Source organism: Bactrocera neohumeralis, chromosome 6 (assembly GCF_024586455.1).
Source record: "Bactrocera neohumeralis isolate Rockhampton chromosome 6, APGP_CSIRO_Bneo_wtdbg2-racon-allhic-juicebox.fasta_v2, whole genome shotgun sequence".
Classification (NCBI taxonomy): domain Eukaryota; kingdom Metazoa; phylum Arthropoda; class Insecta; order Diptera; family Tephritidae; genus Bactrocera; species Bactrocera neohumeralis.
The window spans coordinates 49829890-49847550 of record NC_065923.1 but is presented as its reverse complement, the minus strand read 5'-3'; the positions used below and the strand labels follow the sequence as shown (position 1 = coordinate 49847550).

General features: G+C 35.7%; 2 protein-coding genes across 3 annotated transcripts in view; one reads left to right on the top strand and one right to left on the bottom strand.

Moving 5' to 3' along the window:
* The window catches only part of LOC126761055 (ribose-phosphate pyrophosphokinase 2), a 35722-nt gene that overhangs the window by 2593 nt on the left and 15468 nt on the right, over positions 1 to 17661 (bottom strand). For both annotated transcript variants that reach the window (XM_050476962.1, XM_050476963.1), the window contains 2 exons: positions 15707 to 15805; positions 2514 to 2638 (listed from right to left, as the gene is read on the bottom strand). In XM_050476962.1, the coding sequence (XP_050332919.1) occupies positions 2514 to 2638; positions 15707 to 15805 (224 nt within the window). The remainder of the gene's footprint in view (positions 1 to 2513; positions 2639 to 15706; positions 15806 to 17661) is intronic.
* On the top strand, positions 11175 to 12149 carry LOC126761056 (sperm flagellar protein 1). The gene has a single exon (XM_050476964.1). It carries the CDS (start codon positions 11284 to 11286, stop codon positions 12004 to 12006), a length of 723 nt encoding a protein of 240 aa, XP_050332921.1. The 5' UTR covers positions 11175 to 11283; the 3' UTR covers positions 12007 to 12149.

The following is a 17661-nucleotide window of genomic DNA, read 5'->3' as shown; positions in this document are numbered from 1 at the left end:
TAAGGCAAAAATATAATCTCCGAAGAAAGTGTTCAGATCGGTTAACTATAGCATATAGCTGCCATAAAAACTGAACGATCGGAATCAAGTGCTTGTATGGACAACTTTCACATTTGACAAGATATATTCACGAAATTTGGTATATGTTATTCCCTAAAGCAACAATGTAATTTCCGAAGAAATTGTTCAGATCGGTTAACTATAGCATATAGCTGCCATACAAACTGAACGATCGGAATCAAGTTCTTGTATGGACAACTTTCACATTTGGCAGGATATATTCACGAAATTTGGTATATGTTATTTTTTAAGCCAACAATGTAATCTCTAAAAAACTTGTTTACAACGGATTACTATAGCATATAGCTTCCATACAAACTGAACACATAGTAACTAACAGAAATGCACCTGTGAAGGGTATTTAGCTTCGGTGCAACCGAAGTTAACGTTTTTTCTTGTTTTTAATAATACTTATGCTTGGAATTACTTTTTTAATGTGTAAAATTTGTGATGTCTAAACTTAAAAGTAAATTTTTAATCCGATTTCTGGGATTAAAATTTAATTTTAATTAAGATTTTCGGGATTGCAAAATAAAAAAAAACCTGAATTAAATTATTTTTAAATGCATTATTTGCAACTCTACTTGCAAGAAAAAAAAACATATCTTTTGATTTTTTGGAAGAGGCATTTTATTTTATTTCTACCGAAATAAAAAACAAATAACGATAATGATGGAAGACCTAGAAAATATTTTGACTTTTAATGCATTTTTTCAACCCAGTAAATTTTTTTTAAATTTAAAAGTGAATATAACCTGTTAAACCTTCTATTCAGTTGTACCCCGCGTCGAGAAACTTCAATTTCTTAATGTGTCTTTTTCTGACAAGTGATAGTTGTTGGACGATATCACCGCTAATTGGGAACTTCCCTTTCTGAATATTATATTTTTACTGACGCTTCGAAAGTAGCCTTTGCAGCCGCTCTATATTGTCGTAGGCAATGCTTGGACGGTATTTGTACGGCCGTACTAATAGCAGAAAAACACTGGTCAGCACGCTACAGAGCTCAAATTAAAATCCAAGACGGCTTTAACACTGTCGAAAGAAACCCACGAATGGGATTTACAGACGAGATAACATTCATCCAACCAATTTAAACGCATCACTGTTTATTTATTACTCTTCATCAATGATCTAGGGCTGTGATACGAAAATCGGACAAATTATTTTGTATGGACATTAAAGTATACCGCATTCGTTGCTTTTAAACAGGAAAATTCTAAATTCTATAAATCTGAGGATCTTCGTTTTTAATTTGCAACCAGGAATAATGGGATGCCCAACTTATTCCAGTGTGAGAGCGTCTCAAAATAAGCGTTTTTTATAACATTTTCCATTACGGCCAGATCGAACAAAATAACAATTTTTGGGCATTTATTAACCCAATACCCAACATTTAGTACGAATATAAATTACTAAATAGTGGTTATTTATTATATGGAGAAACTATTTAAATCTTTTTAAAGAATATTATAACAACTGACTTTTGTCCTTTCAATACCCAATAATAGGATTTAAGGTTGTTAGCTCTCAATCATTAAAAGTTTTTAATAATTTTAAATTGAAAATAATATTATGATGTTTCAAATTACAAAACATTTCATCAAATACCTTTAAATTTCACAAATTTATTTAATTTTCATTGTTTTGCATTTTTGATAAGAGGTCTTGAACGATGCAACAAATCCCTCCGTTTATATATTTTTTTGGTAAGATTTCAATCTGGCCATCGCTCGTTTCCAATTGCTAAACGTCAAAACCTCCCCAATCCAGTCAACTGTCAAAGTTTAGGTGGTTTTGACGTTTAGCAATTGTTCTCTCACTTCCAGTGAGAGAGGAGTTGGGCATCCCATTATTCCTGGTATTAAGAGTAAACAATAATATTGCATAAAAGAAGCAATATAAATACAAAACATTCTTATTCTTAATATTAATTAATATTAAAGTAATTTTTATTATTATTTAGATGGAAGATATTAAGTCCGCCGAAAATGTTTACATTTTCATAACGAATCCTCTCTTGTGGTCCTGGCCCTGGACTAACTGCCGTTAATAATACGAGTATAATTTTAAATTAATTCAAAAATTGGGCCCAATCTGCTTGACTTTAAATTCGGTATATTTCAACACGGCTCTTCACGAGAGTAGTCAATGCTCTGTATTTTTCATCCAATGGTTTTAATTTATTATTGCTAAATAAACAATAATAAATTAAAGCAAATCTGATCTTAAATTAAGGCTTCGCACAACTCTGTATGGTTCACGCTAAAATTATTGTCGGCTATCAATACTATATTACGGATTAGAGCGAGAAGTGACACCCTCATCATCTCATCTATGTATCTGCTATTTCATCATGTACAAACTATTACCATAAATAAATATAAGGTGCTTTTAAAATTATTTAGATTTAACATTGAACTTTCGTCCGCTATTAATATAAAATTACTTACCGTTTGGCTCCACCAGCATCGGGTGATACAATAATAGAATTCTTCCACTCTGGTATATTTTCTTTAATCCATTTTAAGACTGCCGGTTCAGCGTACAAATTGTCAACAGGTATATCGAAGAATCCCTTAAAATTATAAAAACATGTTTTATGTAAAACCTTGAAGGTGTGTGTTTGTTTTATATAAAAGGATAAGGTATATTTTTATTTGAAACACGAGGCCTACTATTAACTTAAAGCGGCGGAGGCCGATGGATTGCCGGCCGAGCTACTCAAACACGGCGGCGAAGAACTGATAAGGAGCATGCATCAGTTGCTTTGTAAAATATGGTCGGACGAAAACATGACCAACGATTGAAATTTAAGTGTGCTCTGCCCAATCCACAAAAAGGGAGACCCAACAATCTGCGCCAACTTCCGTGGAATAAGCCTCCTCAACATCGCGTATAAGGTTCTATCGAGCGTATCGAGACCCGTGGAAGGAGAATCGACACACACCACCTCTTCGTCGATTTCAAATCTGCTTTCATCAGCATGAAAAGGAGCGATGTCTGAATTTGGTATCCCCGCAAAACTAAAACGGCTGTGTAAACTGACGTTGAGCAACACCAAAAGCTCCGTGAGGATGGAGAAGGACCTTTCCGAATCGTTCGATACCAAGCGAGGTTTCAGACAAGGCGACTCCCTATCGTGCGCCTTCTTCAAACTGCTGCTGGAGAAAATAGTTCAAGCTGCAGAACTTAATCGAGCAGGTACAATCTTTTATAAGAGTGTAGAGCTGCTGGCGTATGCCGATGATTTTGATATCATCGGCCTCAACATCCGCGCCGTTAGTTCCGCTTTCTCCAGACTGGACAAGGAAGCAAAGCAAATGGGTCTGGCAGTGAACGAGAGCAAGACGAAATATCTCTTGTCATCAAACAAACAGTCGTCGCAGAAGCGCACGTAGCGAAAAGAAGAAACGACGGGCGCGCTGTTGTTAACTCGGCTATAATCGCGTAAGCGGTGTCTACGCCAGTAAAGAAGAAGAAGAAGTTTTATTTCAGATAAAGGTGGGAGAGCTAAGTTCAGGCATAACCGAATATTTTATACTCGGGCTAGACCGATTTATTTTATTTTTAAGGCTATGTGTGAGGAAATACATATGGGAAATAAAATCCACCAAAATAACGAAAATCATTATACATTTACAAGGAGTGTTCTAAAGTGAACAGGACTTAAAAAAAAAAAATAGTCTCCTTCTGCTTCAATAGCTTTTTGCACGGTCCAAAAGCATGTCGAACGATTGTTTTAGCTCGTTGGCCGGTATGGCCGCCAGTATGCCGGTGCAAGCCTTTTGAATGGTCTCTACGTCTGCATAACGCTTTCCTTTCATGGGCAAATGCATTTTTCCGAAAAGGAAGAAGTCGCACGATGCAATATCAGGTGAATACGGGAAGTGGTTAATGGTTAAAATGTGATTTTTGGTCAAATAATCGGTCACAAGCGTCGATCGAATGTTGGATTCTGAGCAATTTTTGGTCGTCAGTCAATTTGTGCGGAACAGAACGTGCACACACCTTTCGTAAGCCCAAATGTTCGGGCCAAATCCGATAAATCGATGTTTTGGAGATGTTCAATTCCATTTCCATGAATTTCAATGATGATTTCGGCTGATTTTTGATGAATTCACGCACAGTTTCGATGGAATTTCCGGTGATCACGGATTTTGATTGGCCCACATGTTGATCGTCATTTATGTCCTCACGACCACTTTGAAAACGTTGAAACCATTCGTGCACTCTGCTACGGGATATGCAATCATCGCCATAAACTTGTTTCATCAACTGAAACGTTTCAGTAAAAGTTTTACCAATTTAAAAACAAAGTTTAATGTTGGCTCTTTGTTCGAAGCTCATTTTCGCACGTTGTAGTATGTAGTAAGTGTGGCTAAGGTAATTCATGAACCGTTAACAAACTAAGAGAGGGCCTAAATTATATGTACATATGTTCACTTAGTTTGGCTAACGTGTCTTACACCCTGTCAAGAAAGTATCGGGAATTTATAAATAAAACGAAAATTTTTCAATAATCAACCAAATTTATTTTATCGCCTTCAAAGTAACATCCATTTGAAGCGATACACATGTGCCAACGCTTCTTCCAATCGTCAAAACATTTTTTATAGGCACTTTCCGGGATGGCCATCAGCTCTCGCGTCGAATTTGTTTGTACTAACTGATATACATATGCATATACATATGATATACTATACATATATAGGGTTTCACATAGTCTCATAAAGTTATAAGTTATAACGATCCGAAAACATAGCGTTCAGAGTTGTATTTGCGTAAACTAATTATATCCTGAACAGGGTATATTAAGTTTGTCACGAAGTTTGTAACACCCAGAAGGAAGCGAGAAAGACCCTATAAAGTATATACATATATAAATGATCAGTATGTTGAGCTGAGTCGATTTAGCCATGCCCGTCGGTCTGTCTGTACATATAGTACGAACTAGTCCCTCAGTTTTTAAGATATCGTTTTTAAATTTTGTAAACATCATTTTCTCTTCAAAAAGCTGCTCATTTGTCGGTACTGCCGATATCGGACCACTATAACATATAGCTGCCATACAAACTGAGCGATCGGAATCAAGTTCTTGTATGGAAAACTACTGTGCCCAAAATAAGGTGACATTTGAATTTAAACTGCGCGCGTCGAAGGATTTGGAGAATTATTTTCTTTTTTAGGTTGGTAGTACTGTCAGTCACATTTATGTCAAATTTCATGTCAAAATATTCTTTAGTGTTTGAGATACATGTCGTTTTGTGAGCTGCTAAAAGTGAGTTTTTCGTTTTTTGCGATGTCGAAATTTGTTGAGCAAAGAATTTGCATTAAATTTTGTTTACGGAATCAATTTTCTGCTGCGGATACGTTGAGGATGGTGCAGAAAGCCTTTGGTGATGAGGCTATGTCTAAAAAAAATGTTTACAAGTGGTATAGTGAGTTCCAAGCCGGCCGTGAACGTGTCGAAGACGAAGAGCGTGCAGGGCGACCATCAACCTCAACCGACGAAGCTCACGTTCAACAAATCAAAGATTTGGTGTTGAAAACCCGTCGATTAACAATTAGAGATCTTGCTGATGAAGTTGGCATAGCGAAAGGCTCAGCCAATACCATGGATGAAGGATGTTTTGGGCTTCAAGCGCGTCGACTGGTACCGAAAACATTGAATTTTTTGGAAAAAAAGGCGTCGCGTTGAAGTGTGTGAAACGATGCTTTCCGACTACCAGGGTGTCATGAAACGCATTATAACTGGCGATGAGACTTGGATCTATGCTTACGACCCCGAAACAACCGATCAATCGAGCGAATATCGTGCCAAAAGAGAGCCGAGACCAAAAAAATCACGCCAAAGTCGCTCAAAAATCAAGGTCATGTTGACTGTTTTCTTCGATTATCGTGGTGTTGTGCATTATGAATTCCTTCCAACAGGTCAAACAGTCAACAAGGAATATTATTTGAACGTTATGCGTCGTTTGCGTAACGCTATCCGCCTAAAAAGGCCGGAATTGTGGAAAGACAATTCTTGGTTTTTACATCACGATAATGCACCATCCCATACTGCCCTCGTAATTCGTGATCATTTCGCCAAAAACTCAACCCATATCGTTCCGCAACCACCGTATTCACCTGATCTGACGCCGTGCGACTTCTGGCTATTCACCAAGCTCAAAAGTCCGCTCCGGGGACACCGTTTTTATACGATAGAGGAGATTCAAGCCGCAGCGAAGACGGAACTGAAGGCCATCCCGGAAAGTGACTACAACCAGTGTTTCTAAGATTGGAAAATCCGTTGGCATAAGTGCATTGCATCGGGAGGGGATTACTTTGAAGGGGATGAAATTGATTTGGAAGAATAAATAAAGAATTTTCAAAATAAATACAATGTCACCTTATTTTTTGGGCACAGTATATATATATCTTCACGAAATTTGGTATGAGTAATAACTCATTATTTGTCATTGTTTATAGAAATAATGTAATATCGAAAGAAATTGTTCAGATCGGCTCGCTGTAGCATATAGCTGCCATACAAACCGAACGATCGGAATCAAGGGCTTTGGTTTATACAGTGTCCGGCACTCGATGTGTTAAAAAAGCCATTAATTCGGTTTGGAAAGTTATTTTTATTTATTTTAAAGTATAAAATGTGTGAAAATAATCGTAAATTCAGGACCAATTTACTTTTGCTCAATATGACAACCTTTTGCCTTAACTATGGCCTTGAGATGGTCAAAAAACGAATCGCAAGCTGCCCGAATGTGACTTGCCGGTATTTTGGCCCACTCACGGACAATGGCTTTCTTCAGCATCTCGAGACTGGTGTATTTTTTACTTCGGACCTTGCTCTCCAAAACGGCCTAGAGAGAATAATCCATTGGATTCGCATCTGGTGAATGCGAGAGCCATTGTGTGGTCGTAATGAAGTTCGGAACGTTGTTTTTCAGCGGTTCAGACGGTGTTGGGTCTTGTTGAAACGTCCATGGTTTGCGACCGAAATGTTTGTTTGCCCACGGCTTTAAAGCAGTCTAACACTTTCCCGATAATATGTATGTCGCATTTACTTTGACGCCAGGCTCGATGAAAACAATTGGAGAGCGCCCATCTGCGGTGACAGCGGCCCAAACCATTATTTGTGGCGAGTGCTGCCTCCTGGTGGCCAACCGATGACTTAGATTCTCGTATGAACGGTCGGTCAAGTAAACCCTACCGTTTTAAAAGTTTACGAATTGCTCAATTGGAAAAATTTTTTCGTCAGAAAACACAATGTTCGAAATTTGACCGCTTTCGACCAAGAGTTCGGTTAGAGATCATGGGCCTTTTGGAACTTGTAAGGCTTGACCTTGAGCTCATTTTTCAATCAAGTCGCTTCTTCACTTTCCGAACCATCTCACGTAACGTTGCAGTCTTTTGACCTCCATGGCGTTTTGCGATGCTACCAGTATCATTGTAACGAGTGAGGGTGCGATAAACAAAAACTTTATTCACATTAAGGTGTTTGAGCTCACGAACAATTGCTGGCTGTGATTTTCCAGCTAAATATAAAGCAATCACACTATTACGTTTGAATTCCATCGCTGATCACTTTTTTTTGCGTTCACTTTTGGCAAAACGCTTTTTTACACTTGCGAACAATACTCCGAACTGTCATTAAGCAAATTTATAAACAGCTGATTCCAGTGCGACAACTTCGCGAACGGTCTGAAGTTGGTTACACTTCGAGTGCCGGACCCTGTACAAACTGATATATAGTATATACTAACTGTTATATAATAGTCTACGACAAAAAGTGAACCGTAAGTTAGAAAATTCTAATAGCAGAAGTACTGAACAGATTTTAACTATAATATCACATTATGATGATCTCAGAACTTCATTAAGATAACTCAATAATTGGTCAATATTTAGGGTAAAAAGTCATCCGAAAACACTAAGGTTTCGTATTTTGTGTTTGGAGCGCGGATAAGTTATTGTCCAATTTCAATCATATTAAGTAAAGTGGTGCCGCTCAATGAGGCACTTTTTGTGCTAAAGTTTTGCCAATACTTTTAGATGCATATATTGAAGTGATTGGTTAGAAATATTTGTAATCCGATTTCGCCGACTTACTTTCCGTAGCATAAAGAGAAATAAAAATAAAATTTCGTGAAACCTATCTAGTAGTTTCTGCAATTAGAGATTTCGCCTAAAAGTGAGCGGTGCTACACTCACTACCTAATTTTTACCTTAATTCGTTTGCATTCCTACCATGGCATATTTACTGTAAAATTTAATGTGTAAGGCGGTTTTCTTTATCGAATTATCGCGCTTTTAATAGTTTAAACATGATCAACTTACTACTGCATATATTGTTTTCAAACATGGGTGAAATCAATTCACTTCTTTCCTTAGCAACAAACTTTAATGAAAACATCTTATTCAAAAGGTGATTGTTTAGAAACTAAGTTTTAAACTTTCTCAAAAATTACTTGTTACAGAGCTCCATGAGTTCCAAACTGATTAATTTAACAGCAACCTAGTAACCAGTATTTTAATTATTTAATAATAACACGTTTGATGGCTAAGGTCGCTGACCGAATTAATACCGTTACGATTGATAACAATTTCAATGGTTTCTTGCTGCTCTGTCAGTGAGTTAAACACAAAAAAGTCGTCATCTTGTGCTTCTGCTTTGTTCGTAGATAACTTTCCCGTTACTGGCGATGTTTTTCCAATTTTGCTTCTGAGGCTTACAGAGTATTATAATTACATACATACATTAATTCATTAATGTCTTTGACCATATAGAACGACGCTAACGATAGACAACGTCACTGAATAAATTAAATTTTCCTGATTGTGTACTCCGGGTTAAATTCGGGTCAACAAAGTTTTTAGAAGAGAAACTAGAACTTAACTACAGACTATTCACTTAACATGCATTTCATAAATGAAATATATAGCCTTATTACGATTTCAGTTGAATTGAAAGGGAAGCAATTCAACTTACTTACATATATATTATATTTATTCGTATTTGTGACCACCCAAGTTTTGCAATTAGTTGAACAAATCATGCTATAAAAAATCTTGGGAATATTTAAAATATCAAAAAAAAATCTTAAGACTAGGGACCTATAAACATACAAACATATTTAATTATTCTTTTTTTGTAAAAAAAAAACATGATTTAGTTAACTTATTTTCCGAAATCTTTCTGTACCAATAATGATATTATGCATATGACAAATTTCATCTGAAGACAATTAGCAGTGATGCTTTCTACCATCATCTATCATGTTTTCACCTCAACAGGATGTCAGCTATTTTATATAAAAAATGTGTTATCGAAATTTTAATTATTAGACTAAACAGATGATTTGAAAATTTTTGTTTAATATCAATGGCTCAGCAGTAACTTTGAAGATCGAAATCGGCTCGTATTTGTAGATACTCCAAAGTTGATGCTATGCATGCCTAACCGATACTTAAGGGGGGAGCCTGCTTTAGAAGCTTCAAAAAATCGATTATTTTTTTTTTGCTTAAATCTCTTTAAAAATAATCTAAGAATATGCCCCCAAAGTTTTAGATGGGAATTCGAAATATTTTCGGAGCTAGAAGGAAAATAGTGACCGAGCGTCTAGCAGATATATGAGCAATTGGGCAGAAAGCGAAAACTTTGACGCACGATTTCTCAGTTTTTCATTTTTATGATTTTTCTTAATTGGCGGGCAGGGTAGAAAAAAAGTAAACGTCCTATCGAAACGAATCAAAATGCGTTGTATTTGGAATTAAATTCTCTTCAAGGTGAACCTAAAATACTTTAGGAAAGTTAACATTAATCCGGTTTTTAAACGATTTAAAGTAAATTTTTTTTTTGAAATGCATTTTTTTTTAATCTGCGAAAAATTGTTGAATTTTTCACTTTTTGTTGAATTTTTCTTGGTTCACCTAGGAATTACACTATTGAAAATTAAAAATTTCTTTTGTTTTTTTGTTTCAGATGAAAATTGCGACTTGCATCTTGCCCGCCACACAGAAATTGCACACTCGAGGCGCCTCCGTAAATTTCTTCAAACATGAAGAATATCTAATGTATAATAATAAAAAAATTTGAGAAGACTCTTCAAATATATAAAAATAAATCCTAAAAGTTTCATTTCAATCAGACATTTTTTTCCTTTCCAAAAAAAATCCTTGAAAATATAGATTTTTTGAAGCCCCCCTTAAGTCTGTTCACGAAAAGGGTAATATTCATTTTTTTAAGAAAAACAGAAAAAACAAATAAGGAAGGGCTAAGTTCGGGTGTATTTGAACATTTCATACACTTGCAACTTGCAAATATCAAAGATCGAAAATTTCTTATGTGCTGGAAAAACTTTGTGTTAAAAAATGTTGCGAAAGAATTAAACATCTATTGGAGGTACAATTAATATGTCACAGACCAATAAAATGCTAGCAGGGTTTCATCAAAATACATACCTCAAATACATTCACCAATAATATGGAATAAAGTTAGCGGGATGTTCGAAAATCTTCTTGTTAGTTATATAGGGCTAGATTAAGTTTTCGACCGATTTGATCAATTTTATTCATAAAGATACACTGTTATGAGTAAAAAACGCTCTCTCATTTTCATTGAGAAAACTCACATCTTTATATTAGGTAAATGAGAGCTAAGGGAAGTATTGACCCGATACAACCCATTTTTGACACACAGGCCTACTATTATCAGGAAAGTTTTCTCACTGAATTTTCATTATATATCTCGCACATTGACGGATATTTGCTGTAAAAAGTAACTAGATATAGGGTGGCATATCTTAAGAGTATTGTTCGTGCAAAGTTTTATCTCGTTATATATTAATTGCTTTTGATTTGTACGTTGGAAAGTGAAAGAATCAGATAGAATTTAAAAGTTACTTTCGTACTGAGACATAGAAAACAAAACCGTTGGGTGAACAAAACTCTGTAGCAACATGCTGCAAGAACATAAAAATTAACATATACTATATAATATACATATGTGTGTACATACATACATCACAATCTCGAGGTGAAAGGGTTAAATATTATTCTTCTTGATGTTCAAAATATTTTAAACACACTTTTTTTCTATTAAATTTATTTGGAAAAGGAGACATTTATAACATATTCAAAAAAATATAAAAATCAAAAAGCAATACTATATCTAATAAATTAAATTCTAAAAATAAATTCATTATTTATCCGAAACTCAATATGCCAAAGAGATTAACTGATGAAGAACTTTCTGAACTTAAAGTATGGCTTACTGATCAACAAATTAATCCAAATAAAATGCACCGGGAGTTTTCGGATGCAGTTCCAGTTGCCAATTTATTGAAAAAGTTGTATCCCAAGTTAATTGATTTGCATAACTATCCTCCACGAAACAACACTCAACTAAAGTTAAACAATTGGGAAACTCTCAATTTCAAAGCTCTCGGAAAAATTGGTCTACAACAAACAAAATCCATGTTACAAAAATTAGCTACAGGAACGCCTGGAGCAATAGAATCGCTGCTTTATGATATAAAAATGCAAAGCAAAGCTAAACAATCTGATAGAATTGACGATCAAGAGCAAGCTTGGTCGGAAAACGATGATATCATGGCCGTCAATGTTAGTAAAAAAATTGGTGATGCGATCGTTCAAGTGCCACAAAAAATGATTTTATATTCGATCTACGAGAACGCTATTCGTGAATCTCAGGCAAAAGACTCTTATTTGAATGCTGCTAACCAAAAAATTGCTCACCTAGAAAATATATTAAAACTTAAAGCGGAGCGCATAGAAGAACTATGTGCACAACTCGCAAAAGTATCGGTGCGCAGTTTGATAAAGCAACATAACTTTGAAAATTCCAGCCCTAAGTCTCTTCTTAATTTTGATAATATTGAAAATGAGACAAATAGCAAAAACAGCAAAAACATTGACTACTAAATATTTTCTATTTGATATTCCAGCTAACATTTTGTGATGTGTCAAAATCAGCCATGTAAAGTATATATGATTTATAGACTTGTTGAAATACATAAATATTATCCACTATATACAAACACATACATATGTATATATTTTTTATAAATATGAAATTTCAAAAAGTGGTTTAATTAACAATTAACTTTTGCGTGAAGAATTCGGAAAAGAGAACACTGTAGCTGAATAAATAGACCTTAGTTGTCAGTCAGATGCAAACGAGAACTTGAATAAAATTTTGTTGAAATCGGTACACACATTTAACTTTGGTACAGATATTAAAATAAGCAGCGCATTTATGTATAGTTTAAATTTTTTGGGATAGTAGGCGCCTTTGCATGAAGCTCCTCGATCAAATCGAAGCAAACGGTCGAAGCGGACCATAACTAAATATGCGTTATAGCGACATTGGCTGCTTCGCATTTTATACTCTCACAACTTGGAAAGGTAAAAGGCAGGTATGTATTTTCGGGTGTTGCAAAACTTTAAGGAAGAGCAAAGTTCCGGTATAACCAAACATTTGATACTCTTGCCTGTTAGTTATATAAGGTCTAGAGCAAATTTTCACCCGATTTTATCATTCTCAGCACGAAGATGCACTGTTATTAGAAAAACACGCTCTCTCAATTTTATTAAGCTATCTCACATATTGGCCGAAATATGCGGTATAAAGTCTCCCGGAAATTAAAAAAAACTTTATAATAGATATATGGGGGCTAAGGAAAGAATTGACCCAATTCCACCAATTTTTAACAGACATACTGAAAAGGATCCTTTCCAAATTTCAATTGTATATCTTACACATTGACCAATTTGGGCAATTTTTAGTCATAAGGTAGGACATCTCAAAGGCACTATTCGTTCAAAGTTTTATCCTGATATACTAATCCTACTCTTGCGTCCTCATCGCGCACCCTGGAAACGTGAGTAATCCGTGTTTAAGATGCGATAGCTAACCAGTGTGGAGCCTAGCGTCACAGCTTAAAGAGAGGAAGCTTCAGTGGAGCAGCCACTCTGTCATATTCGGACGGCCTTCGATGAAAGATCCCACCTTTGATAACGACCCCAAGAAACGACTATGATTTAAGGGCATGCACCTGGAAAGTCCGGCCCCTAAATTGGGAAGGTGCCAATGCCCAGCTGGTTGATGTTTTCGTAAAAGTAAAGGCTGACATTACCGTCGTCTAAGAAATGCGATGGACGGGAGAAGGACCGAGACAAGTAGGTCCTTGAGACATTTACTACAGAGAGAAGGACGATATGACCAAATATGCCTTTTATGAGCGGCTGGAACGCGCTTATGACGACTACTCCTGCCATGATGTAAAAATTGTGCTTGGCGATTTTAACGTCAGGGTGGGCAAAGAAGGTATCTTTTTTCAGCCTACATGGCGAAACCTTCCCAAAAGAGTTGAGACTGATCGACTTCGCAAGAACCCGAAATATGGCTGTATTTAGTACCAGATTCCAGCACAAGAAAATTTATCAAGCTACTTGGCTGTCTCCTTGACGTGCTCGAAGGGTCTAACATCACTCTTGTTGAAGCGCCTTTGTACAGCAAAGCATGCCCGTCAACAGATACACGGCAGGTACGACGTCGAGAAGATACTACCACAACCGACAGTGAAATGGTTTTCTGCTCGACTTGTACTCCTGCTCTCTGAGGGCTCTCAGCAACAGCTGCAAACGAACAGCTGGTACAATGAGGACTATTGTGTCAGTTAGATATAGCGGACAGCCTATCTCTCAATGTTGCGATCGACCAAAACAGGAGCGGAGTAAAAGAAAGAGGCCGAAATGCGTGAGTATGAGGAGCTTGAGAAGCTGACCGACCTACTCTTGTAGGTGCCAAAGTGATGATCTAGTGGTTGATGTTCAGAGCGCGCTGAAGTTATGGAGGGAACACTTCTCCAGGCCGCTGAACGGCAGTGAAAGTGTAACATCTAGAGATGGCGAACCCGATTATATGGAATATGTGTTATATTGCCCGATGATAAAGAGGTTCGAATAGCAATTACCTATTTGAAGAACAACAAAGGGGCAGGGGCTGATGGATTACCGACAGAGCTATTTAAATACGGTGGCGAAGAACTGACTAACATGATCATTTATATATATCTACCTCGATTCGTTTTAGGTGATACATTCAACCGATAGGTGAACAAAATCATTATACTCTGTAGCAACATGTCGCAAACTTTTACAAATCGTTTGGTATATTTATATTTATCTTTAGTGATACGCTGTAAACGGTCATCAAAGTATCCTTTTTACAGATGAAAAATTGTCACTGTTTTGTCAAGTTTTTAATAAGGCGAGCAAAAGTTTTTGCCCCAGGACACAAAGCAATAACTTTCTAGAAGTGGCTTAAGGTTTCTGGTGTCATACTAGCTGCAGATGATTCCACGTCCGTGCGTACTGCTTTGATTATCGGCGAAACGTTTGAGAATAAAATTTTGTTAATCGCTCGTTTAATACTATATAGTATATGCATTACTAGATAAAAGTAATTTTATATGTATTATAGTTTCATTTTTACAACGGCTTAAACTTGTAACAGAAACAATGGCAGGTCTAAGTATATAATAAGCTTCAGCTAAAAGAAGATCAAGCGAGATTACTTAGAAAAATATTACAAATATTTCATTATTATTAAAATGTAGGCATATATTTTTAGGTAAAGTTTGTTTTTTATTAGGATTCGCAACGGTAACCGAAATGGATTGCGCTAACATTAGTTTTGGGTTATTCCAAAGGCTTTAAAAAAGAGTTTGATTTAACAACATAAAGAAATTACACTTATTCCTACGAGATTTTAAAACAGAATTATTAAGATCAGTACTTTGTGCATCAAGCAAAATAATTAATTCTATATAATTTGCATTTATGTTGACGAGGACAAAGACGATTGAAAAAATTCTAATTCAGTGTACTAATTCTTTAAGGGGTTATATACCCTCTTTGTCGAAGAAAAAAAGGAAAGTTTTGATTTTTTTTTAGGTATGTAGCAATTATTTCATTACACGAATGTTTTTATTTTTTGATAGTACATTTTATTAACAATGTTTGTGCGAAATTTCGTGGAAAAATATCAAATAGTTTTTAAGGGGTGGCTGTTTCCCTTAGAAGCCTTTTTTTGGCAGAGCCTTTTTTTATGCACACGGGAACGTTTTATGCAAAAAATTAACTTTTTGGTCACTGGAAATTTCACTAAAAAGTTCATTTCGGCGAAAAAAAAATTTGTGCGTAAAAAGTCGATCGTTCAAACACAGAAAAATTTCATTACGAACATTTAAAAAAAAATTGAAGAAAATCGGTTCAGTAGTTTTCCGCCAATCCATGTCACCGCAAAGTCATTTTTCAAAAAACACCATTTCGAGATATTCGCGTTTAAAGTTTCGCGCTCGGGTTTGGGGCCGCGACGAGGCGCGCGAGGCCTCGAATCTCTATGAAAATTTGAGAAAATGTTCTCAAGGAGTTGTTCTTTAAGATAAAGCAATAAAACAATTTCGATTTTTTGAAATTAAAAAAGGTATGTATATAACCCCTTAATTCGTTGGCTTTTTCTTCATAAGTATATATGTATGTAAACCAGTAGTCAGATCTCGCCTAAGCTTTACTAAAAATGTTGACCAAAAGTCAAAAATTTAAATCTTTTACTTACTTGTATTTGTGATGCATGTAAATCCATGGTGATGATATGGTCAGCTCCAGCTACAGACAACATATTTGCGACTAGTTTTGCAGATATGGGAGCGCGACTCTATTAAAAATAAAAAATAAAAATAAATTCATAAGCACACATTTTGGAATGACACGATTAGTTTAAAATATAAAATTACTTCAAAAAGTATTCGCTCATTTTGTACTGAGACTAAAGTCCTGATGAACAATATTGGATTAATTGTCCAAACAAACATAACGAAACGATAAACGAAATATTAAGTTGCTATAAGTAATGGTTTAAGTTTTACTTAGTAAAACTGTGTTTTGTTACTGACCTAGTCCTCAGCGTCCAAACCACAGAATCTAAACATAATAATTTGTTCTTATACAGATGGCAATATGCTGGAATATTAAAAATAAATTGCATATATTAGGTTGTCAAAAAAGTCTTGCGGTATTTTCGCTAGTTGGCGCTGAAAGCGCGTAGTTCTAGTTTTATTCGTCGCATCGGGTCATGCTATACCTTTTTGGAAAGCTCATTTCACGCGCTAACACGTGTTTGATTGATTGTCGTTTCTTTTAAGTCGTTCGTGATTTATAGCGAAACATGGAACAAAATAAAGAAAAAATACGGCATATTTTACAGTACTACTACGATAAAGGCAAAAATGCATCTCAAGCCGCGAATAAAATTTGTGCAGTTTATGGACCCAATAAAGTTTCCATTTCCACCGCACAACGATGGTTTTAACGTTTTCGTTCTGGTGTAGAGGTGGTCGAAGATGCGCCACGCTCCGGAAGGCCTGTCGTCGAAAATTGCGATAAAATCGCTGAATTGGTCGAAAGAGACCGGCATAAATAGTAGCAGCCGTAGCATCGGTTAAGAGCTGGGCATGAGTCATCAAAAACTCATTTCAATTTCAATAAAAATACCGCAAGACTTTTTTGACAAACCATTATTTACTGCTTTTTTGCTGCCAATTGTGATAATACCAGGAAACTAAAAAAAAAACGGATTGACAAAGAAGCGGAAAGAAACACAATGATTTAGGATTGGAAGAAAACACACAAATAGATAAGTAAAGAGAACTGAGAAATGTTTACAGCATTTTCAAAGTCATGCATATGTATGTGCATGTATTTTTGAGGATTGCATACTTTATGTCAGTACTATTATTTTTTATCCGGTCTTCCATAGAGACCCAGTTTAGTGTGTTTACCGTCTCTTTTAACTACAGAATGTAATACAATTTCAACAACTCTCTACTTTTTAATAAAAAAAAAACTCTAGAGTTCGAAACTGCGCTCGTTGGGAAAAAATCTTTAGACTAACATTTCATGATATACAAACAAACATCCCGGTAGTTATTTTTACTAAATTATCTTGGGCGAATCTTATATAAGTATATCTATATATATGTCAAACTCTCTGATTCTAGTTTTACCTCATTCTAGTTTTTTTCACCCACAATAAATGCAGCGACCGGGTCTAATTTCTGGAAGTATAGAGCCAATGTATGTCACATTTCCGCAATTCTCTCTCGTATATTCACTTTGTGGCTTGATCAAATCAAAAGAGAGATTTTCCAAGTAATTTTTCTTAGTTCAGGAAATGAAGGAATTAATTATAGAGAATAGCCCGGGCCATGGCTTAGTGTTTCTTGCATAATTACAGACCTTACACATTCTATTGACCACCTCCATATTCCCAGTATAAAACATTTAAGGGTCGCACAACGGGTATATTTTGATACCATACTTCTAAAGGACTTTAGCCACTCTTCGACTGTTGCACATTGCGAGGAGCTAAAATATTTTTTAAAATACGACAACACCTCCTCAAACATTTCTAACTGATGCTTGGTCAGGGCTTGCCATCGAAACACGAACAATTTCAGTGTGATTAACCTTAAATTGTAGAGGTTGCAAAGAAATGGAAACCGATTTACACTC

Bases quoted from the DNA above. Each gene is read 5' to 3' on its own strand.
- LOC126761056 (XM_050476964.1), top strand. From the start codon at position 11,284: ATGCCAAAGAGATTAACTGATGAAGAACTTTCTGAACTTAAAGTATGG.